This window comes from Nicotiana tomentosiformis, chromosome 1, assembly GCF_000390325.3.
Source record: "Nicotiana tomentosiformis chromosome 1, ASM39032v3, whole genome shotgun sequence".
Lineage (NCBI taxonomy): Eukaryota > Viridiplantae > Streptophyta > Magnoliopsida > Solanales > Solanaceae > Nicotiana > Nicotiana tomentosiformis.
The window spans coordinates 104,966,515-104,991,017 of NC_090812.1; the positions used below are offsets into that span (position 1 = coordinate 104,966,515).

Genomic DNA, 24,503 nt, shown 5'->3' on the forward strand with positions numbered 1-24,503 from the left:
TCGCCTTCTTCAGTGGCCAAGTTGAAGCGTTCAACATCGGCCTACCACCTTTTTTTTTTCAAGGTGAGCTCGAGCCTTCTGATTGAGGATAAAGGATACTTACCCCCGCCACAATCTGTAGTAGTGAATCTGTTTTCAATTTAACCAGCATTTGCTCTGTAATCCGAGTGTCCTCCACTAGGTAACACGTAATGATTATTCATTACCTAGTGAATTTGCTTTCACCTTGAAGGACATAATTTTATCAGTTACATCCTGCCCTACTTGATGGACGAGTGTGCTGCTTCTGAATCTTTTGGTTCTTGCATTCATCAACTGCATGCAATCATTCATGAAGCTGAAACTGCAAAGGGATTAGGGGATAAATCTTCGGAAAGATACTGCCATGAGCTTCCAAAGAATTAAAGTTCCCATGACTCTCTGTAACAACAACTGGTTAAACTACATTGGTATTGTGAATACTTTACATTATCCATGTATACAATTTAAATCATAAAAGATATGACATGCTTATCCTCCTGAGATAATTAAAAACGAAGAAGTAGATATTTTGATATTGGTTACATAAAATTGTGTGCTTCATTGTAGAGGCAAGAAGTGAAGAAAGATCAAATTTCTCCCAGTTTTTCATTCTTTGCTGCCAACTTCCCTAATTCGTCCAGCTTACCCACCAGATAATAAATTCAACGAAATAACCTTGACTGCAGTATGAAGCCACAGCATCCCATTAATCTATTTCAAGAAAGAGAGACTTGACATCGACATGTGGATGGCCACAAGCATTCGAATCACAAACCGTTGGGTAAGTACAGGTGGGCAGGTTTTGTTGGCTTTTAGCTGTTCATACCGGAACAGTTGTCCCACCTGGTATTTCTGATTACCTTTGCGAGAAGTATGGGTGTTTTAGAGCCTCATCGACACTAGGTCGATCTTCCTGAAATGAGGATGCAGTTAACAGCCACAGAGTCAGATACTAATTTCATCTCAGTTAATTAACAAGGAGAAATGCCAAATAGACAACATATGCATCAGATGTAGGTTTTAGGCGTTAAGACTTATTGAAGACAGAACTTACAGGATTCCATTGTAATAATTCACGTACTAGTCGCAGTGCCCATATGTTTGGGAACCTGCAGCAATAAAAAATATTCTCAGTGAGCTAGCAACTTGAAACTTTGTTGCCTCATAGTTTGTCCTTTTGATCAGGGTAAAAGGCATCGGGATTCTGGTAGGGAGTTCGGAGAGCAGACATGAATACAAACCCTATCTTCAGAGGATCCCTGTTTTTTATTTGACGAGAAAAGAACTCTTCAGAGCATTTCCACGGAGCTGGTGAAACTGAGGCCTGAATGAAGAAATAAGAATTTAAATGAACACAGATGAGCTCTAAACACTGAAGCTAATCATTCCCAATCTCTAAAAATTATCACGGCTATAACACAGGTACACGTTTAGTGGTATACCTCAAACATTGAATAAGCTATCAGAATAGATGGTGGAAAGATGTGAAATAAGAATGATTCACCCCAGTAGTTAGACTAAGAAACTAATATCATAAAAAAGCAAATAAAAGTGAAAAGAGCATTTTGACAGATAAAATCTGAAAATACTGACCGACACAAGTTAGCTTTTCAAACTGCAAATGTGGAGAAGTGAGACTCGACTAATTCAGTCTACTTATCAGACAAATGATACGTCACAAAACCATTAGGCTCAGAAGTTTGGGAAAAGCATTTCACGGATTTAATGTGAAACTGAATCACAATATTCCACCACCTAATACTTCCTGTTACATGTGAGGTGTTCTTTTACACGGTATAAAACTTCCAAAACTAATCGGCTTCAGAATGTAGGGAAGGCATTTTTCACAGGTTAGATATGAAAATGAAATACGTTTCCACCACCTAATATCTCCTGCCATAAACAGGTATAAAACTTACACCATCCAGGGAAGTGTTCAAATAACAAACATCCACTTATATTGGTAAAATAAGGGGGAAAAATGAAAAATATGAGATAGAAGAATAAAGAATCAGTTGGATGACATTGAATAAATCTAATCCGTATTGGTGTAACTTGAACATCATTGCAAGAGCTTGAACAAAGGTGATCTTTAATGACGTACTGATTGCTCAATACACAACTAAAACAAACCCACTTTGCAATAGTTCCAAGAAAGTGTCAATACTTTATCACATTGAAAGTTCCTAAGAAATACTTGTCATTACAACAACAACAACAAACCCAGTATAATCCCACAAGTGGGGTGTGGGGAGGGTAGATAGAACGCAAACCTTACCCCTACAGTGAATGTAGAGAGGTTGTTTCCAGTAGACCCTCGGCACGAGGAAAAATGAGAAAAGAGCAGTAGCAACAAGCAATAACAATACTTGTCATTGTCAAACATAAATCTCTCAGACAAAACCCTGGCAACACACTGGATGTCTGTGGACGAATAGATTTAGAAGAAGACCACTCACCTGGTCATATTTTGACCTAGTTTGATGAAGTTTTGAGGTAACTCCAGGGCTCAGAATACACATTTCCATGAAAGATCTAAGCCTGTCAAAAAATATATTGCAGCGCTATATTTAGCAGAATGCCAACCTAACTGGAAAGAGTAAGAGCAATCCTTCAAACCAAAATTATCTTTTTCATGCTCCCATCATCAGACAGTAAATGTGTAAAGCTCCTTTCCTCTATTAATTGATACAAAGTAAAAAACCTTTCCTCTCCAATGCAATGACTAACAAGTAGCACAAATTGATTAGAGCAAATCTCCATCGAAGTATCTTATATAAATTAATACGAGTGGAAAAAAATTGAAATTCATTTGTAATAAGACTGTTGGTGATTTGTAAGGAAAAAGCCCGAAATCTTATGGGGTTTATGGATAAACTTTTCCTTACAAGTACTCAATCATATACGAAGCATAATATGATGTTTTCCATTAACAGAAGTACCAAGCACTCGGCACCTGCCAATTGGCTTAAGATTGTTTCAGGAATTTAACTTCCTTTTTATTTTCTAATGAATCGTAGTCATTTAAAATGAAATTTGAAATCTAAATCAGTTGTTATTAGATACCAAAGTGACACCACGTATTTCAATCAAAATTCCCGGCTGTGTCTTAACATGTGATTAAGGTACACATAGCAAGTCAACTACAAAGAAGAGTAACTTCAGATTCTTGTTAGAATGTTAACTGTTAGCGATATAATGTTAGATTAGAGTATTAGAAGAGTAATGTAATTGCGTTAGACGTCCCAGATTGAAAAATATAACATATCTTGTATTTAACACCTATAAATAGGTGTCTTATATTCATCAAATCATCAGGTCTTTAATACATCTTCTATTCTCTTAAAATTCTCTCACAGTACAACTCTATTCTTTCTCCATATTCCCATCACCTTAAACACAGATTGCTGCAGAAATATAAGTCATGGCTAAGACATAGTTTCATCAGCTTTTAATCCTCAAGGTTCTGATTTCAATTGTGCAGAAATCAGACACCTTGTCTTCAGTGGTACTTAAGGCAGATCGACTACATCTTTTTGTGCAGGATTAACTGAAGACAATGTTATACTTATATATACTACCATATTGTAAAACAAGATACCAATCACTTTCCACATGCAAAAATAATCAAAATAAAATGCAACATATATGGTTAACACGTGAATTTTTTTCCAGGAAGTCGAAAAAGTACTCTATCGAGTTGGCATAATCATTTCTAAACTGGACTTACTTGTAAGCTAGCTCCTTCAAGCTTTCGTTCCAACCCTCTAGGTGCTGATCTAAAAGAGCACGCGTCCTAGAACTCACCTGAAACACGTCTGGAGTACCCAAAACCAGTTCTAAGATCACTACACCAACACTCCACATGTCATACCTGTTCAACACAAACATAATGAGAAGCTCTGTGAGACTAGTGTACGTAACATTTACAATAAACACTTATGATTAAGCTGATGTTCTTGAGTTTTTTTTTTTTTTTTTGGATAATTGTAGTGTTCGGGCCAGCTTGCGCGCACCTCGACTAATTCCACGGGATACCTACCACCTCCCACCAGCAACAGATACCAGGTAACTCTATCCACCAAGGCTTGGATAGATGGGAAGAAATCACCTAGTATTTTTTGCCTGTGCTGGGATCTGAACCTGAGACCTCATAGGTTCTCACCCACTCCATTTACCACTAGGCCATACCCTTGGGTGCGGTGATGTTCTTGAGTTAATGAATGAATTTACATTAAGTGAATACCAATCATAATGATGAATAAAAATCTGGTTGCCTTCAGGAGTCATTCAGTTCCAAATTAGATACTCAAAAGACGCATATGATGAATGCACAACTTATGTTATACAATTGTGGAAACATAATAAATGGCATATAACCAAAACTAAAATTCAGAAGTAACAAGAACCTGACATACTTCATAGTAGTGAGAGTCAGCCCTTGATACCAACTGGCATTCAAAAGAGCTTCAGGTGGAGTATATTCATAAGTTTGTTCAGCTCTGTGAAAAAGAAAAGGAAATAGAAATGAGAAAAATAAAAAATGCAAGAATATAAAAAGGTGGTGAAATTCCTCTATATATCAGAGAAAAAATGGCTAGGAGCAGCAAAAGAGAGCATATGATTTTTTAAGTATACATTTCTCAGCACAAAAAGTAGAAGACAAACATTCCATCATTTGGGTTATCACCAAATTCATGTTCAGCCCATACTTCGAGAGATTGTCGGAAGCCCTGTGATTAGCCCATATGAAAGTAGGGAAATGGTAATGCTCAACTGGTTATCCCAGTGCTTGGATCAAATGGACAACTAGTAACCTAATGCTAGCAGGATAACTGAAGAACTAGATTAATCAGTGATACACTGAAACAACCATACATTTTCCACGATGGCAATGTCTTATTTGGGTTGCATGTCCCGTGATGTGTCATCCTTGTTGTTTTTGATATACCAACCTTTTCACCTTTAGATCAACCGACTTAAATTACTTCATGTAAGTGCCGTATATGCTCTACGGCATAGGCAGACAACTAGGGCGGGTGGTGGAACCACTGATTACAGTGTTTGTTTAGTTCAAATATACATGCTACTATAACACTCAGCCAGCAAACTGGGAGGGAGAGATCAACAATGCTACTCATCTTATATCACCATAATAGACAAGGGTTACAAAGACGACCGCACCATGATCGATTAGTGGGAACAAATAAATATCAATAATATAAAGAACTCAGTAGTGCCGCCAAGCAATAGCTGCATAATGCAGACGGTATACAAACATGATAGGAAATGACATCTGAATTCTATATCAGGTGACAATATTTGATCTTAGTTGGCAGGCATAGAGTCACATGACACTATAGACGGCACACCCAAAAGAAAAACCACCACTCTATAACTAGGATTTACAAGTAAATGTACACTACAAGTTCAAAGTGCCTAGATGTCATTCAGTTAAAAGCAAAAAAAGCCGAAAAGAAAGATTCAGCAAATATGATACCTTGAAGGCCCAATAGACCCATACAAGTGCTTCAATGTGAAATCATCCACTGCGCTACCAAAGTCAATAATACGCCTGAAAAGTGGTAAAGCTACTCAGAATAGGCAAGAAAAACGTTAATTATTATCCATCTACCAAACTATTAACTCATAATATCCGAGTCAGTGTGAGTCAATGTCCAATATGGGATAACTATTTTATTGAGTAATGACAAATTTAGTTAGAGGCTGGGAATATTCGTGCTTCCTCTTTCCTTTTGATGACTCAAAAATACAACTTTAACCTTTAATAAAGGTAGAGAAACATTCTTTCTAATCCAAAAAGACAAGCTAAAGAGAATCCTCTTTTTTTTTTTCTTAGCCCATTCTGTCCTCTCCTTTCCCAAATTCCATCATCTCCACCCTGGCCTCTTTTTCCTTCTTTTTCTTGCCAGACCTCCCATTCTGAGGAAACAAGTACGAGATACACACAGTGATTAACTTTCACTGAGACTACAGAAGTTTCTTGAATCAAGGGAAATCTCTGAATTAGTGGAATAAGAAATTCCTGAATGCAGGAAACAAGAGTAAATTGTGTGCATACACTTCTCCACCATTACAAGGAAACAAGATACTTTTATGCACAGTCAACTGTCACTAAGACCAAAGATAATTCAGAAAGGAGATATTAGAAGTGGTGTGTTCCTGTGCTAGAACTATAAGAGCCATTTTAGGAAAGTTAAGTTCTTAGGTTGAGTATCATCCCACATCGATAAATATCATAGGTGTTGTGTTGACACCTATAAAATAGACCATCTTGTATTCAATAAATCATCAATAAATATCTTCTATTTATCTATTTTCTCACAGGAGCAAATACTTATGTCAGAGAATTAAGAAACTCCTGGAAGGAGGAAATAAGACCACGTTGTCTTCATGGAAATTAGTTTCTCAACCATTCCGAGGAAATAAGGCACTTACGAAGAGAGACTGTTACTGAGACTAAATCAGTGAACTTAAATCCCTGGAAGTAGGAAAAAGAGTACATTTTCAGCGCATAAATTACTTTCCCAGACACTTGATGACGTATCACGAAGTGGGAACCCAAAGGACGCAAATAAGAAAGCTACTTTGCAGCAACAGGGTTTCAACCGAAACACGAGGTCATGTATTTGAGATTTCACTCAAGAATCTACAATAAACATCCAGCAGTATTAGCAGTTGACTATAATGTAGAAGACAACTCAACACAAAAGATGTGGAAGAAATAGATAAGTTGACGTACATCTTAGTTATATAATTCTCATCTTCATTTGGATGCCCTTTCAAGCACCTCCCAGAATCTTGATCCTCAAAGCAAACGACCATATTCTCTTGCATAAGACAATCAGAAAGCATAATAGTATAAAATTCCATCCTATACATAAAAAACTCATTGATATGTCATAGAAAACTTAAAGTGGAAAGCCTAAGACCTAAAACAATCAAAGAATTGACAACTGTACTTCACATGCATATAGACAGTGAATACTTAAAACAAAGCTAAGAAATTACATAAACCAGATTCTTTAAATAAGCTAAGAAAGAAAGAGCGAGATCAGCAATGTGTATAAGCATGAATTTCATGGATGTTTAATTTAGCATCAGTGAGAAAGTAGAAAGCTAAAAAAAAATAAAAAAAATACAGCTGACAATCAAAATTTATAATCAATAACTCAAGAGAAAACCATCATCAAACATTCTGGAAACTTCTTTTAAATCCAGTTTGACTGGGCCGGCATATTGAAAGCATATCTTTTTGTTCTTACAGTTCCTTTTTGTCTCAGTTATAAGTTATAACATAACTATTCATCCTAAAACTTTAACTGGAATCCGACAAGAAGTAAGCTCCAACTCTAATTTATGCTGAGATAGTCCTTGTCCATTTTTCTCTTCAAGGCTCAAGCATAATCTTTTTGTGTATTGACGTTCTGTATCCGGCCAGCTTGGCGCATCTCAGCTGATTCACTGGGCAGCTGGTAAAGCAACAAGCACAGGTGTCGCCTTACACTAAGCTAGGAGTACATTGACTCAGACTCAGTGTTGTAACTGAGACTCAAAACCTGGGATCTCCAGGTTATTACTCCTATGTCTCAACCACCCGGTCAGGATTCAGGAATCAAAGCTCAAATGTAACTCAAGAATCATAGAAAGATAAACAGAGGAAATAGTATTGTTCTTCAATTCAATTTGGTTGGAATAATCAAGAACATATATCGATTTTATTTATGGTACTCCTTTATCTTCACTATTTTTGTTTGAGTTACATTGAATGATGTTCCAAAGGTTCTTTAGTTTTGAAGCAACATCATCCTGTTCCAACAATAACATATCTTCTAATACTTCAATCTGCCCAGATCCTTAGTCTGGAAGTGCTGAAACAGATGCCGCTTCAGATTAGTAATATCATCCTGATCATTGCAAGTAATAACAATATCATCAACATAAACCACCAGATAAATACACAGATTAGGAGCAGAATGCCGACAAAACAAAGAATGATCAGCTTCACTACGAGTCATGCCGAACTCCTGAATAACTGTGCTGAACTTACCAAACCAAGCTCGAGGGGACTGTTTCAAACCATATAGTGACCTGCGCAATCGGCATACAAGACCACTAGACTCCCCTGAGCAACAAAACCAGGTGGTTGCTCCATATAAACTTCTTCGTCAAGATCACCGTGGAGAAAAGCATTCTTAATGTCTAACTGATAAAGAGGCCAATGACGTACAGCAGTCTTGGACAAAAAGAGACGAACAGATGCTACTTAAGCCACGGGAGAAAAAGTGTCAGTATAATCAAGCCCGAAAATCTGAGTGTATCCTTTTGCAACAAGACAGAGCCTTAAGCCGATCAACCTGGCCATCCGGGCCGACTTTGACTGCATAAACCCAACGACAACCAACAGTAGACTTACCTGAAGGAAAAGGAACAAGCTCCCAAGTGCCACTCGCATATAAAACAGATATCTCGTCAATCATAGCATGTCGCCATCCTGGATGAGATGTGTCTCACCTGTAGACTTAGGGATAGAAACAGTGGACAAAGATGATATAAAAACATAATGAGGTGATGACAGACGATGATAACTTAAACCGACATAATGAGGATTAGGATTAAGTGTGGATCTTACACCTTTGCGAAGTGCAATTGGTTGACTAAGAGGAGACAAGTCCGCAGTAGGTGCAGAATTTGATGCAGGAAGCGAATCACCTGGGCCTGATGTTGGACGTGGACGACGATGATAAGTCAAGAGTGGTGGAGCTGCAGAAGGTTGAACTGGACTAGGTGGTGGAACTGGAGCTATAGGTGGTGGAGCTGCAACTGGAGCTGTAGATGGTAAGCTGGAGTCGTAGAGGGAGATGAATGGGAGATAGTGACTGAATCTCCAAAAGATGAAACTGGTAGCACCAGAAATATCTAAGTGATTACCTGGACCTGTGAAGTATGATTGGGTTTCAAAGAAGGTAACATCAGCGGACATAAGGTACCGCTGGAGGCCAGGAGAATAGCATCGATACCCCTTTTGCGTTCTTGAGTAACCCAGAAATACGCACTTAAGAGCACGAGGAGCTAACTTATCTTTTCTTGGAGTAAGGTTATGAACAAAACACGTGCTTCCAAAGACACGGGGTGGAAGAGAGAACAAAGGTAAGTGGGGAAACAGGACAGAGAATGGAACTTGATTCTGGATAGCTGAAGATGGCATACGATTAATAAGATAGCAAGATGTAAGAACTGCATCCCCCAAAAACGCAATGGAACATGAGATTGTATGAGTATGGTACGAGCAGTTTCAACAAGATGTCTATTCTTTCTTTCAGCTACCCCATTTTGTTGAGATGTGTACGGACAAGATGTTTGATTAATAATCCCATGAGAGTTCATAAACGGCTGAAATAGAGAAGACAAATACTCTAGGACATTATCACTACGAAATGTGCGGATAGAAACCCCAAATTGATTTTGAATTTCAGCGTGGAAGGTCTGAAAAATAGAAAACAACTCAGATCGATTTTTCATTAAAAATATCCAAGTGCACCTGGAGAAATTGACAAAGTAGCGAAATCCCAAGGTAGAACTGACCCGACTAGGACCCCAAACATCTGAATGGACTAAAATAAAAGGTGACTCTGCTCGATTATTAAGACGCTGAGGGAAATGGGAGCGTGTATGCTTACTGAGCGGACATGACTCACATTCTAGAGTGTACAAGTGAGATAAACCAGGTACCATTTTCTGAAGTTTTGACAAATTGGGATGTCCCAACCGTTTATGTAATAAATCTGGTGAATCGGTAACTGGACAAATTGTTGAAGGAAGACAAGATGTGAGTCCATGTGATTTTGCAAGGATAAGAAAATAAAGTCCATCTGATTCACGCCCGTTACCAATGATCCGCCCTATAATGCGTTCCTGTATAAAAACAAGGTCATCAAGAAATAAAATAGAGCATTTAAGTGATTTGGCTAAGCGACTAACGGCTATGAGATTAAAAGGACTACCGGAAACATAAAGAACTGAATCTAAAGGTAAGGAAGGAAGTGGACTTGCTTGACCTATTCCGGTTGTCGTGGTTTGAGACCCGTTGAAATAGTAGCGAAAAGAGATTTATTACCAGAAATATGATCAGATGTACCTGAATCAATGACCCAAGACTCAGATGCTGAAGATTGGGAGACACAAGCCACGCTACTATCTGTTTGAACAACGGAAGCTATACCTGAAGATGTCTGTTTACATGCTTTGTACTGAAGGAACACGATATAATCCGGTAGAGAAACCATTCATACTATTGGATCCCATTTCGCTACAATTTATTTCTCAAAATCTTGACTAAAAGTACTAGGGTTAACTTGAAATAGTGGAAATCAGTAACTCCTGCGGGAAAACTGAAGAAATAGCGGGGAAAAAACTGTTCACAGCAGAAAAACAGAACATCATTTTACGCGCCGGAAACACTGTTCACACCGGGAAACACTGTAACTCGTCGGAAAATTCCAAAGTTGTCGGAATTTATTGGGAATAGCACTGGTCGACTTGGAATTACTGTGCGAGTAAGCTTTCCTGAAGGAAGTTCGTCGGAATCTGGCTGTAAGGAGTCTCACGCGCCCGGCGCGTGCACAGATCTCGCCGGAAAATTTGGAGTCTGCCCGGCGCGTATGAGTTTTCCGGTGGGATTTTCTGGGATTTGATCGCGGGACTACGGCGGACCTTGTGGTGGTGTTGGTTTGTTCACAACACTGATAAATGGTGACTTTGACGCAAACAGTCACTTAGGTCACCGGAAAATTGCATGGTGACTGAGTTCTTTCTTCCTGGATGTCGCTGGAATGACGCCCAGCAATCTTTTCTCACTGAAGCTCTGATACCATGTGAGAAAGCACGGGAGAAAATATTATTAATTATCTAAAGTGTTGTACAACGCCCTATTTATATACAGTGATTACATAATAATAGGTACCTACTTCCCGATGTGGGACACTATATATGACTAACTACTTAACACTAATATCCATGGTTGTTGATCTCATCAGTTATATTGCACAAAGTTTAGATAAGAAAGGCCAGCAGAAAAACAACTCCTTTAGTGCATGTCGGTTAAGTGTATGAGATGTAATCTTCTTATATGGCCTTGTATTTTCAATTGAGCTAACTTTTGGGATTGAGTTAGATGTAAGGTCTATTTTCAAAACATGGTTTTAAAGCAGATAGAGGTCTTTGGTTCAAGTATAACCGCCACCTTTTATTAAATAAGAAATTTCACGTGCTTGACCCGTGAAAAAAATTCATTCTTGCACGTGAGGTGTGTCGAAGTCATAATTAAGTAAATAAAGGTGTGCCTTCATTTATCAAGTAAATAAAGGTGTTTCAAACCTTGCCTTCTACACTTTTCCTTATAAAAAAAAAAAAGGTATGCCCTATTTAACAGCTTAATCTTTTAGATGAGATGGTCACACAAATCAACATGATTTCAAAGCCAGACCTACCCCTGACGTTGGGCTACCCAACAATGGGGCACCCGTTACTCCACGCTTCCAGATTTCCAAGCCTTAACGTGCAGGGTGGCATTAAATGCCACACTGGTTAAGTGTGTGTGTTGTAGTCTCCTTATGTAGTCTCGAAAATCTTCACCACTTGAGCTAGCTTTTGGAGTTAAGTTAGGCTCAACATACATTTTCTTAGCAGATATTATACTTATAGGGATACAAGATGTGAAGTGATACAAAGCCTTGTCATTTGGTAAAATCTTTGTTTCGAACCACTCTGAAGCTGAGAAGGGTCTTCTCCCCGAAACGAATCAGTTTATCCTCTCTTTTTTCCTTATTTTGTTACTCGACCTAAAACCTCCAAAAATGTGGCTGACGTTGATTGAAGATGATGTTAAGCAGCATGCAGAACCAGTGCTGAAGTGAGTACACCGTGAAGCATTCAGAATTTCATTGTGGCCTTAGCTATGTGTAACATCAGATAAGTAGCCTTTACCAATATTCAAATAAAAATCAGCTGCTATAATTATAAGTTTATAACTCTAGAGTGTATTTTCCGATCCTTTTTGATATTTTTGTACAAAGCTTTTTCAATTCTTAACGGGCAAAACGCAGCTGAAGTTTTGGACATATTCTGGTGACACATTACCCGCAGGTATTTCAACCATCAACTGATGTGTAACAGAGCAGAAGTAAGACTCCTTTGTACAGTAAACTGTGAGTACTACGCATAGGACTCTTGGCATGCAGCCTCTTAGTCTATTCAGGACAGTCCAAGTAAACAGCTTAGATAACAGATAGCTACCACAAAGACAAAAGTGACAATATCTTTTAACTTTTCGAGAGAAATTAGCTATAAAAAATTACAGAAGTGCATGTAATGAAAAACTCTTACCAGGTTTTATATCTCTATGGGTGATATTACGATCATGACAAGATTTAAGTGCCATCAACTGCATAGAACAGAAATATTGAAATGAATAGCTTCATGAGGAAATGGAAGATCATTCATCAGGATGGAATAAGATACTTGGAGGACCCTTTCAAATAAGAAAATGGTATGGTGCAAGCAAAGTAATCAAAAACATGATATTCCGATTATTAGTAGTAGTTACTTTCATATGAAATGTGAAAATTCCCGCAAGGCAAAACCCCAGCTTTCATTACTACATGACTAATTCTAGATGATTAAACCTGCAGAAGATGACATTGGAAACAAGAACATTCTAAGTCTTTAGACTGGCGATGTGGCAATCAACTGAACAATGTTTTTGCAAGCACGTTTAGCACTTTAGATTAAACTTGCAGATGATAGTGGAAACAAGAACATTTTGGGCCGTTATGATTGACAATGTGGCAATCAACATGAAAAATGTTTTTGCAAGCATGTCTGGCACTTCTGTGCTATGCAGCCACCTCAACATAGGAAATCCCAAAAATTTCCAGCACGCTCCTGACTATAATCCATAAGGAACAGAAAAAGATATCCACAGTAGAATATAGCACTATAGCTGCATATATATACCATCGTCTAGAAAATGTCAAATGGAAGATCTTATTAACAACTAAGCCAAAGTAAGGATGAAAAAAGCTACTAGAGCACAATGCAATGTTTAAGGAACAACATCTCAACAATTATTTAATGCAGAGAGGAAAAAATGATAAAAAGAAGGATTGGAATAGCACATCAAAGAAATACCAATTGCCGAATCAGATTGCGCATTTCCTCTTGCCCTGCTTCTGTTGTTTTCAACCATTTCCACCATTTTGAAGGATGCAATATCTGAATATGCTTTATATTTTCATTTCCTTCCTCCGAATTATTTATCACTTCTTCAGCGGTATAGAGAAGCTTTGATAAGGATATCCCTTCATGGCGAAACACAAGCCATATATCATTGGATCGAGACTCAAAAGACTCGACATATCTGGCAATGTGATTAAGACCCTCCTCAGGGGCAGCTCTCAGCGTTTCCTTCTTTTTACCATATACTTTATCGAACTTCAAGGAGCCCTGGATCCCTAGATCCACTACTGCATTTCTTTCCACAGGATCATGAAAATCTGGTCGTATATTTAACAGGAGGGAATTTGATTCTTCAGCTCGCAATGAACCTCCAAGAACAGTATGAGCATTCAAGAAAATTTCACCAAAATATTTCTCCCGTAGCCCACTTAAATAGACAGAGGTGCCTTTCTCCACCTGTTAGCAGTTGCTAGCCTTAATCAACAGAAATGCTTCGATAACAATACAGCAGAACTGAATACCAGTCTCATGCTAATCTAGGTGTACACTAACCAAAACAAAAGCAAAATTTCTTAAAATCAAGATGTACAGCTAGCCAGAAAAAACAAAAGGAAAACAACTTAAAAATCAAGGTGCAAGAAAGGCAGAAGAAAAGTAGCCTAAAGGTCTGATAGAAAAGATCATCACATGCTATACACCACAGCAAGGTTCTGAGAAAATATTAGATAAATTCGGAAACAGATGCTTAGACCGCAAAGTTGTTCAACATTAGTGGTGGTGCTTTTTTATGGATTTCCACTTCAAGGATTTCTCCCGTTGGACTTCAAGATTTGGAATATGAAAAGTATGTTGTTGCTAGAATCACAACACTGTATTTCTTCTAAAAAATCTGAGATGTGGATCATCCTGATGTAGTCCTCCTGTTAGAACCGAGGTTTGAAACCAAGCTCCCCCTCAGAAGGATAGATGGAGCAATTTGGTGAGATCCAATGTAATCCAACTTTCGATTCACTTGTGGGATAAAGTGAACTGTATCTTTTTTGTGCTAGTTGACCTACGTCGCAATCTTATTGTTGAGTGGGACTTCACCTTTGAACCGTACCGGACAAGTTTTTGTCTCATACAGCAAAGGCCGAAGACCAGGGTAAGTTTAGAAGAGATGGAAAACCTAGCTCCTGCCAATTAGGACGCGGATAAGCTTGTAAATGCTGGACAAAAGCCATGTTATCTTTTTTATTTATTTATTTATTTTATTTATTTCTTTTGCATGTTATCTATTTTATTTATTCACTTATTTATTTATTTTGCATGAAGAGACTTGCCGAGGAAGTTTATACCACAGGTTTGTCACTCATGGAGAGTTTGGGTTAGTGTGTCGACTACTTCAATCCCTATATAGCCTCAAACAATCTCAAGAGTATGGTTGGCTGATTAAGTTCTATTGTCCAGCAATTTGGCATGCTTCAAAGTGAGGAAGATCATTCAGTATTGGCAATTGTATTTTCTTAATTGTTTATGTTAATAACATTGTTATAACATGTGAGAATTATGAAATTACCATTCAACACAGACATCTCATCGGTCAACTCCAGACCAAGAAGACTCATAGAAACTGAAATACTTCGGAGGCACCAAAGTTGCACAATCTAGCAGTAGTATTATTGATTCACATGTTGGTTTCCAAGGAATACATAAATTGGATATGCCGAAAGAAACTGGTATGCTGCATTAAGAAACTAATGATACCCTTATAGATCTAAATGCTAAACTTGTTCCTAGAGAAGGAAGCCTATATAAGACCCAGGTTAATATCACATACCAACAGGCAAATGTAATTATGTTACGGTTATGCGATCCAGTATCTCATTCTAGTTAGTGTGATTAGTTAATTTCTCACCTTGTGAAAGTCATTAGAATGCTGTAATCCGTATTCTAAGGTATATTAAGAGGTCTCCTGGACAAGAACTGTTATACCAGGACAGAGGACATGCATAGATTATTGGGTATTCTGATACAGACTATCCACCTTCGGATAGTGCAACTTGTTTGGAGATAATCGATTACTTGAAAAGGAAAGAAGCAATATATGTTGGCAAAATCAAGTGTGAAAGTTGAACACCAAGCCACAGCTCTAGCCACATATGAGCTTATATCATTAAAGCAGCTTCTTTAACTATTCTCCTAACCAAATCTTCCAAATCCAAACCCAAATACACATTGTTTTCCGAAAACCAAAACCTACCAAATTAAACGTACTCTTTAATCCAAAATCCACCTAGGTAGATACAGCCCCAACAAGCGGCTATTACTCAAAAGATCTCAAACACACCTTGAGTTCTGTCCACTGAATCAACAATCGTGGCGAGCACAGTTTCTTAGAAACGAAGAGCAAACTGCATATACCCCGGGGGATGGAGGAAACAAGAAAAACAAGCAAACAGGTTAAACACTCCTTGCAGACACTGTACCATGCTCGAGTATACAGCTTGAAATGATAAAACAGAACGAAGATTGGAACATTAACTAAATTAAAACATTTGGTCAGGACTTCACAAAGACAATTTCCGCACAAAGACTATCATTTATCGAGTCATCCATAAAGCATTTCTTGAACAAACGGGAAAAAAGAGCTTGTGAAGGTCAGTTACCTGGAATGTTAAAGAGGGGAAGGGGAATACAAGGAAAAAATAAGTTCAAATGCGATTTTGTTGTACCAAATCGACATGAATGTCACCTTTGATAAAGTGCTGATGCTATCAACCGTCATTAGGTAAAGGATAAAAGAGGTAACCACCACGATACAGCAAAACCAATTCTAAGAAATATTCTGAAGATTCAATACCAGGATAGCAACATTACCATGATACGCTTCAAAATGAACATGCTTCCTTCAGAAGGGCCATCATCATAGACATCAGCAGATGATGAATCCTTCCTTCTTTCACTATTCGCCCCTCTATCCGTAATATTAGCTGAGAAATTGTTACTTATTGAAGACTTGATGACATGAGAACAATTCCAGTAAAAAGCTAGCCAAACTTCACCATATGATCCACGATCATATTTCTTCTTTAGAATGTACCTAATGATATAAAATTAATTTGACATAAAAAGAAAGATACAGATCAAGCACTTATCACAAGGAACAAAAAACATACAGAAAAAAAGTAAAGAACCTGCACATACAGCTTAGGAAGAATAGTAGGATGAAAACACATTGGTCAACAAGCCATCAAGAAAAAAGACTGAAGCAGGTGATAAAGAAGCCATATGTTCCACAGGTGGAAATAGAACAAGTATAATAAGAAAAACTCATGACAACTATTTTAGCAGGTGAGAGAGTACAAGCATAAGTTTATTTCCAATCAATCCAAGTAAAATTCTCTGTGAAATCACATATATTATCATTTGAAGGTGATATATGAGCTAGTTACTGATCAAGCAAAACAATAGTCGATCCACTCGAATAGAATATGCAGTCATTCCAGGGTCCATTTTGTGTCATAAGGAGCAACGCTCGTAGTTTATCCTGCTGGCAGTCCAATTCAAACAGAGACTAATATATCTGCAGGTCAGTTTATAAGGATTATTGTATAGTGAATGCAACATGAACCAAAACGATTCGCTGAAAAGTACCTTGAATCTACTCTGGCATGATCATTTGTACTGCTATCATTGAACGGAATAGATTCAAGCAAACCAAGGAACCTAGCAAAGCCTTCAGGATTAATGCACTGGTCCTTGTTCTCACTAAAGTTCATCCCAAAATGAACACACATGTGCTGATCATTATATAAATCCAAAGCTCCACCTACATTAAACAAGGCAACAGGAAAATTAGTTATTGTGGTGCATAAGCAGCTTTACTGATAGCGGACTTCACATGCAGTCTTCAGAAAAGTGAAGAGCCAAACTGCACTTAAAAGAAGAGGGGTTAAATGATGTGTAAATATCAAAAGAACAAAGCAGTTTTCATACAGATTCACACAGAAGAAACAACCACATGATGAAAGCGCAGGAACTTCACTGCTTACCCGGATTCTGACCAATGCTATCAGGTAAAGCATGAAGGAGCTCATGTTCATATTCATGGATGTCCTTCTGAACCCAGAATGTATACTCATCGTTAACATCGAGGTTCTCAGATAGATAGAAACATCCATAATTGCTGTGTTTTCCTTCAACCTGAGACGAGTAGAAGAATTCATGTAGCTGTTAGCATCCTTTTATATGAGCCAAGAAATGCTTGCAGATCACACATTTGTTTAATACTACAGTGAATTTTACATGAAAAAATGCCCCTACTGTCACAGCAGATCTCCTACCCATGCCCTTCCCCTGCTCTTTCACCCCATTGACGAAGATTTCACACTCCGCACACCATTAAGTTGGACTATTGATTGCTGAATTAGCAGACCGCCCGGAAATCCCCACCCAGCCTCAACAAGCAAATTATAATGCTATGTCATAAAAAAGAAGCGAATGCATCAAATCATACACAAGTATCCTCAGTTCCCAGCCCCAAGATCAAAGAGGATGCATTAGTAAAGAAAAAGATCAACCCAGTTGTTTTCGGTCTTACCAATAATCTGCCAAAATTGGAAATAAGAGGATGCCCATGCTCCTCCTCAGTAAGCACTGTTAATCATAAATGAAAATAAGATGAGCTAGGTCCAAGAACCACATTAGGAAATGACGATCTGAAGGATCATAATCTTGACAAGAAAAAGGATGCCACTACATAAATGCATACACGACAATAAGAAATTGGGGTTCTAAAATACTATACATCAAGTCAGGAATACACCTGATAAAGGATGATTCCACAATATGAAATGGCTAACTGAGTTTCAGTTAAGCAAAATTTGCAGCTCAAACTACAACATTAAAGAACATACTGCAATATCATATTTGTAAAGTAAAGTCATTTTACTCCAAAGGATGGAGTTAACAATCAATGTTAAATCAACGGTGGAGCTCCTGCATTAAATAAAGGACATGTCTGAGTATGATCCTTCAGAAACCAATACAACGGACATGCAGAGAGAAGACAGAACTCGAAATTCACAAAATTATCAACTGCGGAATTAATTTTGAAAATATAACCCAATGCATGAGTCCCGCTTTTCAAAACACACTGCCACGATAGAACTCTCTTTTATCTGTTATACATTGCTTCACAAACTTCTAAACTCCATTGTCTATCTAAGTTGCTCGGACACGGGTGCGGATCTAGAGGTCGGATCCTTCTAGATGTAAATTTTAAAATAGGGAATACGGATCCCAGTACGGATACGAGTGCGAGATCTGGCTAAAAATAATTCAAAAATATATATATATAAAAATATCTCTAAATTATGAGAAATTTTGTGGAACACTTACGTATAGCTTGTCAAGTATGGATTTCTTTTTTATTCTCACGTTGTAGATAAGTAAAGGATTGATCTCTTAGATAAGGTATGCTATTTTCTTCAAATTTACCCTAGTTTTGATTCTGATTTCGGGAATCAAATTGTATCTCGTCTCGAATTTTTCCGTCTGTCGTGGCCAAAGTACCCAAAATTGTTTGACCAAATCCGGTACGGATCCCATACCCACACCCATACTAGTGTCGTGTCGACACAAGTGCGGCACCTAAACTACCGTGTCGGAGCAACTTAGTTGTCTATTCCCAAATTTCCTGTTTCTATCTCATAGCCATTTGAGATCCCGTGAGTAAAAAGCAGAAGAGCACTCAATTTTACCTGAATGTTGAGAAATATAATTGCTATCCCCTGAAGATGAGCAATCGAATTTTCTCATTCCTGCATGTGTTTTCTTCGCCAACCTTTGCAGTGAATCATTCAATCTAAATGGAAGGACAACAGCTGCCATGTTGTCCATACTTCCCTTTTCAAAAGCAGCATTTACTATGCAATCAGCTAAGGAATATGAACATGAATAAGTGAGTTCCGATCGCACAGTGAAATCAGCATGTAAATTCCACAATATGTCACAAATATCCTGTGAGCTAAGCTTTTCAAAAACGCCATCAGAAGCAGCCACCAAATAGCTGTCATTGGCTGTCAAAGGTTGCCAATCAGTGACCTCAGGTGCAGATATAACGCCATAACTGATAACACATTAAGTTGTTGACAAGTCATTTCTCAGGTTAAAATAGAAGTCTTTTGAAATTTCCAAAGATTTTACTAGCACTGCAGGAAAATTAAGCAGATGAATTCATGTGTGTCTTCTAGTTCAACAGTTAAAAACACAGACGACTCAAAGCATGCATCCAAGTTCACCAATTAAGATGCACAAAACTTAATGCATGCGTCCAAGTCCACAAGTTAAATCTGCAAACAAAGCAACGCGGGGAATGACATATCAATATAGATATCCTCCAGCATAAATGTGAACCTTACCTTTTAAAAGACACATCACCTATTGCTCTTGAAACAGCCAATTGACCATTAACCCTAGCTACGCCACTCCATTCAGAGACATGTCCTCCTGCAGTCTCCACTCGAGACCTCTCGTCATCCCTATCTGGGTGGTGGTCTCTAGTCAATTCCTTGGAAATCAGAAAAGGCCACTGGTCAGAAGCTACCAACTTGAAGCTATTGAAGTTCTTCACAGGTTCGAAAACCCCAAAGCCTCTTGTTTGCCTATATAACCTCAATAAATTAGCTGCAACCAAAAGAGAATTAAAATAACTATCTCTCCGAACTGTCCATGTAAAGCAACTCATACATTATATAAAAATGTTACTTGATAAAGACATTACAAATATGATTCTACACCATGAAGATTGTTACTTGACATAGAGCCAAAAGGGGAGAACTTCTCACCTTTAGCCTCTTCTTGAGATTTATATTCTTCAGAACATAAAAATGCCTTTGAATCTCCGATATTGGCAACTAAAATTTGATTTTCTGCCATAAGTATAACTGTGGCGGTAGAGCCAGAATCAAAATTGTGTCTAAATGCATCCTTCAGAAGCAGACAAGTTAATATTAAGACAATGCGTAACAAAGATTTAAGTCTGATTGGCCTAACGAAAAAGATGCCACTTGAGAGGTTACCCTTGAAAATGCAGAATCAATATCATCAATTGCCCTTAGCAATGCTTCCCTCAATATTTCCAAGTGAAAAGATCGATCAATGATTGAAGACACAGTCAGCTTGAGCCTACATAGAAGAAATGACATTTTTCCTTGGATATTTACATCATGTAAATTTTTTTGGACAATAAGAGATGCTATTCGATAACTAAATACAGATAGATGACACCCTGGAATAGCAAATCAAATCAAAAAGTAGACTGTAGCCTAAGATATCATTCTTTTATAAGTAGACTGTAGCTTATTTATCATTTTACAGAATCACTTTAGTTTGCAGTTAAAGATACATATATATATATAATAAATATATTCTTCCCCTTGACATAGTAATATTGAGGATCTAAGCAAGGACGGGCATCTACTCTCACTGTTCCTGTATACAGGTGTAAACTAACAATGATGCGACAGCCTTCAAGAGACTCCATAAAAGGAATCAGGAACTTTGCTCATCTTAGTGTAAGCCTTGGATATATTAAAAAACAAAATAGACGTGATGCCCTACCTTTTTGTGTGTTTCCTTTCTGTGGGTTTTCTTTAGAGTAGTGGGAAAGAGAGGGGAGTCCTTATCAATTCTTAAAAGTATATTTGTTGTTTAGCATGTGTTAGCATAAAGAAAGGGAACTTAATGGCATGTTGCCAAACAAACAACATTTTCATTGTTTTTGTTATCAGAACTTGTAGGAGTTAGTTTAATTTGAAAAAAAAAAAAGATTTACTATTTCAAGAGGACGACGAGAAGGAACAGAGTGTAGGAGACACCTCCCCAAGTTCATCTCATCCGGATTCCAGTTCAGAGTACTCTGTCCTCTTTCATTTGGCAAGAGTCCAATCACTTTCCTTGAAAGAACTGAAAATGTTGCATCAAGAAGAAAAAATGTATGCAGTGTGAAATACTGCAGTAATAGCTTTGATGCCATTTCACTTGCTTCAGCACCATTATGACCATCAAAAACTGCGACAACACCAACTGTAACCTCAGTAATACCATTAACACCTGCACCATAAAGATAATTTAGAGACAACAGTGCAACACAAGGACAAGTAAGACTGTATGTGCACCCACCATGGTAAGTAAGATGGGGTCTTACAATAGGTTAGGGTTTGAGTCTGATACAGCTATATGGAGTTGGTACTGCTGGGTAGGGTTGCTCTAGTGGTAAGCACCCTCCACTTCCAACCAAGAGGTTGTGAGTTCGAGTCACCCCAAGAGCAAGGTGGGGAGTTCTTGGAGGAAGGGAGCCGAGGGTCTATCGGAAACAGCCTCTCTACCCCAGGGTAGGGGTAAGGTCTGCGTACACACTACCCTCCCCAGACCCCACTAGTGGGATTATACTGGGTTGTTGTTGTAGTACTGCTGGGTAGGGTCGAGAAGTTACAACCGAATTATTGAGTCTTTAAACTGTTAGTGCCTGGGTTAAGCTCAAAAACATACCATATCTATGCTTAATCTAGAATTGTAATAGTTCTAAACATCTCTGATATACTGAATTCATCAAATCGAAAGTCCACTTCTCTTTCTTGGTCCATACCAAAACAATTTTCTTTTTGTTCTAGAAGGATATGTTTTTTATCTTATCAACTATAATTAACTTTACAAAAACTTGCATCGTATCCACATTTAGTTTCTTTTTGCATTATTTCTTTTAGCATGATCAACATTTAGTCTTCTCAATAAAACCTTTTTGTACTCCATTCTTCAATACTAAACAAACACCATGTTGCTCCACATATTCACATATCAAATGTTTTCATATGACTTTATACCATGTGTGGAAACTTCACATTTTTGGGGGGGAAATGTGGGTAAAATGTAAGTGCTTTAGTTTTCTTAAATATAGTAGAGATAAAATTGTATTTAACAAGGTAAAAGTAGGTGTGTAACTCTATATGAGTACTATATGCGTGAAAAGTTCGTTTCCCAATAAGCCGGACATTATCATGGAACACACCAAAAATGAATGGTGGACATTCAATTTGAAGTGGAAGGAACACTAAATATTTTATATTTTCAACTATTCTTTTAATAACAGTGTGACGTCAAATTCAGTCAATCAAATCGAAAGGACAAAAAAACTAGAATTCCACGTCAGGAATAGAATCAGATTTTGCACTCAGCTACACGCTCATAAAAAAAATCTCTTGTTTATCTCTAATAATTAATCTAGTGAAGTCAATGCAAGTTCTTCTCCACCAAGCTGCAACCAACCCGCAATTTCCATTTGAAGTTCGATAAGACACATAAGAGGTTTTCATTTTTTTGATAATTAACACATAAAAGCTTTTCCGGGTATCCTTTCTCCACTTTACCAAATTTTCAATTATTTATAATTTTTCTTTAAATACTTAACTGGAATAATTGATACAAAATAAGAGTGTCTTTGGTACTGCAAAAGAACTTTCTCATGGAAAATGTTTTTCGGTGTTTAGCTGGTGAGTGAAAAATATTTTTTCAAAAAACATATATATTAAGGATTAATGGTATTATTAATAAATCGAGTATTGAAGAGTAATAATAATGTCTTAAATGTTAGTTAAAGCAAGTAATATGAAGTTAAAAATTAAAGTAGTAGTACAGAAAATGACTTTTGCATATAAGTGAGGGAAGTCATATTCCCTCTTTTGATGGAAAATATTTTCCTTCTGGTAACTTAAACACCAGCAAATAGAAAATGAGCTTCACCATACCAAACACGCCCTAACATGAAAATAAGTAAAGTTTTCAAGTATAGGTTCTTACTTCTTATGTCATTATTAAATTAAAAAAAATGGATTCATACAATAGAATTATAGAAGTCAAGGTATTTGTTAACTATCAAAAGATAACAATAATAAAAACTAATGTAATAGTTTCAAAGTGTCCACCTGGATCCAAACACATACTTTTAGAACAGAATAGAGTAACATTTCACATATTTCACATGATGAGGGTAAAAGTTGAAACAGAAAATTTACCGGGGAAAGGGATGCGAATATCGAGAGCACAGAGAATTCGATCTTCTTGAGACTTGCGGCGACCTTGATGCAAGGCTGTTTGGCACCTCGCATTCGGCGATTTGGATTCGGAACCATGATCTGGAAGCTTCCAGCGAGGACATTTTGGAGATTGAAATACGGCAGGTGCACCGCCTTCTTTATACACCGTCAAACATGTCGACGATTCTCCGGAAGTACAAGTACTCACGCAAAGAACAAACCCTAACACGAAGGCGAGAAATTTGCATAAATTCATTCTGTTTTCTGCTTTCTGTTCATAGAGAACTTGAAATTAAAATTGAAGAAGAGGAGTTTCATGGTATTGAGAGGAGTGAGAGTAAGAGAACAAGATTCGCGCGGTGAATTTGAACAGACGGTGCTTTATAAGGGTGTGGGTCTTGGTCTTGCGGGTTATTTCACATAATCAAAATACGTTGGGTCTGTGCACGGAGTGCAACCGAAAAGTAATCCCTCCCATCTAATGGAAACTATTTCCGGAAATAAAAGTTCGAAGTTTGAAGCATCAAATCATTTAGGTAGAACTTTATGTGGATTTTTACAAATTTAAAAAGTATTAGTATTATATTCAGTAAAATCTAATTTACCCCTTAACCTTTATAGGTTGGAAACCTCCTTATGCATTCTTTTTCTCGGTAGGCTTCTTCTTCTTCTAGAAAAAATAATCTTTATTTATCCTTGATCTTTTTTACACATTAACGAATCATGATTAAATATAGAGGTGTGATTAATAGACAATCTTCTGCGTTGTAGCTCCTTCTAGATGAAAGCTAATTTACAGCCATTCTTTACTAAAAACGAACAAGCGAAAGCGAGTCTAAGAACCATAGAACACAATGTCATTAGATACCTAAACAACAACTGATAATACGATATTTATCAAAACTTTAGACCGACAAAGGACACTAACAAAAGATGCGGCAGCAGAAAAATATATTAGTATATAATAATGCCAATCTAGTCAGAGTGAGAATCCCATATCATCATCACTCTCTTCTTTCTCTTCCTTCTTCTCCTCAACTGCAAGTTGTTCTGCAGCCAGCTGCTGCACCACCAGAAGGAGCAAACATCCTTCATAACTGTATAATTTCAATTGTACCAAAGCAAATATGCCTTAAGTAAGTATAAGTA

At 37.5% G+C, this 24,503-nt stretch overlaps 1 protein-coding gene across 12 annotated transcripts; it reads right to left on the bottom strand.

The window, feature by feature from the left end:
* Positions 1-423: 423 nt before the first annotated feature.
* LOC104107821 (uncharacterized) lies at positions 424-23,911 on the bottom strand. 12 transcript variants are annotated; one of them, XM_009616723.4, is made up of 20 exons: positions 23,334-23,907; positions 21,141-21,375; positions 20,343-20,448; positions 20,109-20,250; positions 19,683-19,947; positions 19,023-19,390; positions 17,861-17,916; positions 17,313-17,463; positions 16,915-17,089; positions 16,138-16,360; positions 13,231-13,734; positions 12,427-12,484; positions 6,785-6,872; positions 5,522-5,596; positions 4,431-4,523; positions 3,752-3,895; positions 2,481-2,562; positions 1,263-1,345; positions 1,076-1,130; positions 424-934 (listed from the first exon to the last, which is right to left on the bottom strand). In XM_009616723.4, the coding sequence occupies exons 1-20, from the start codon at positions 23,608-23,610 to the stop codon at positions 878-880; spliced, it is 3,237 nt and encodes a 1,078-aa protein (XP_009615018.1). In that variant the 5' UTR covers positions 23,611-23,907; the 3' UTR covers positions 424-877. The 12 variants fall into 12 exon arrangements, 9 of the variants coding, with proteins under 9 accessions (XP_009615018.1, XP_009615019.1, XP_018630210.1 ...); XM_009616724.4 differs by having other exon boundaries at positions 4,440-4,523; positions 23,334-23,904; XM_018774694.3 differs by lacking the exon at positions 1,263-1,345 and having other exon boundaries at positions 23,334-23,911.
* Between the last annotated feature and the right edge of the window lie 592 nt (positions 23,912-24,503).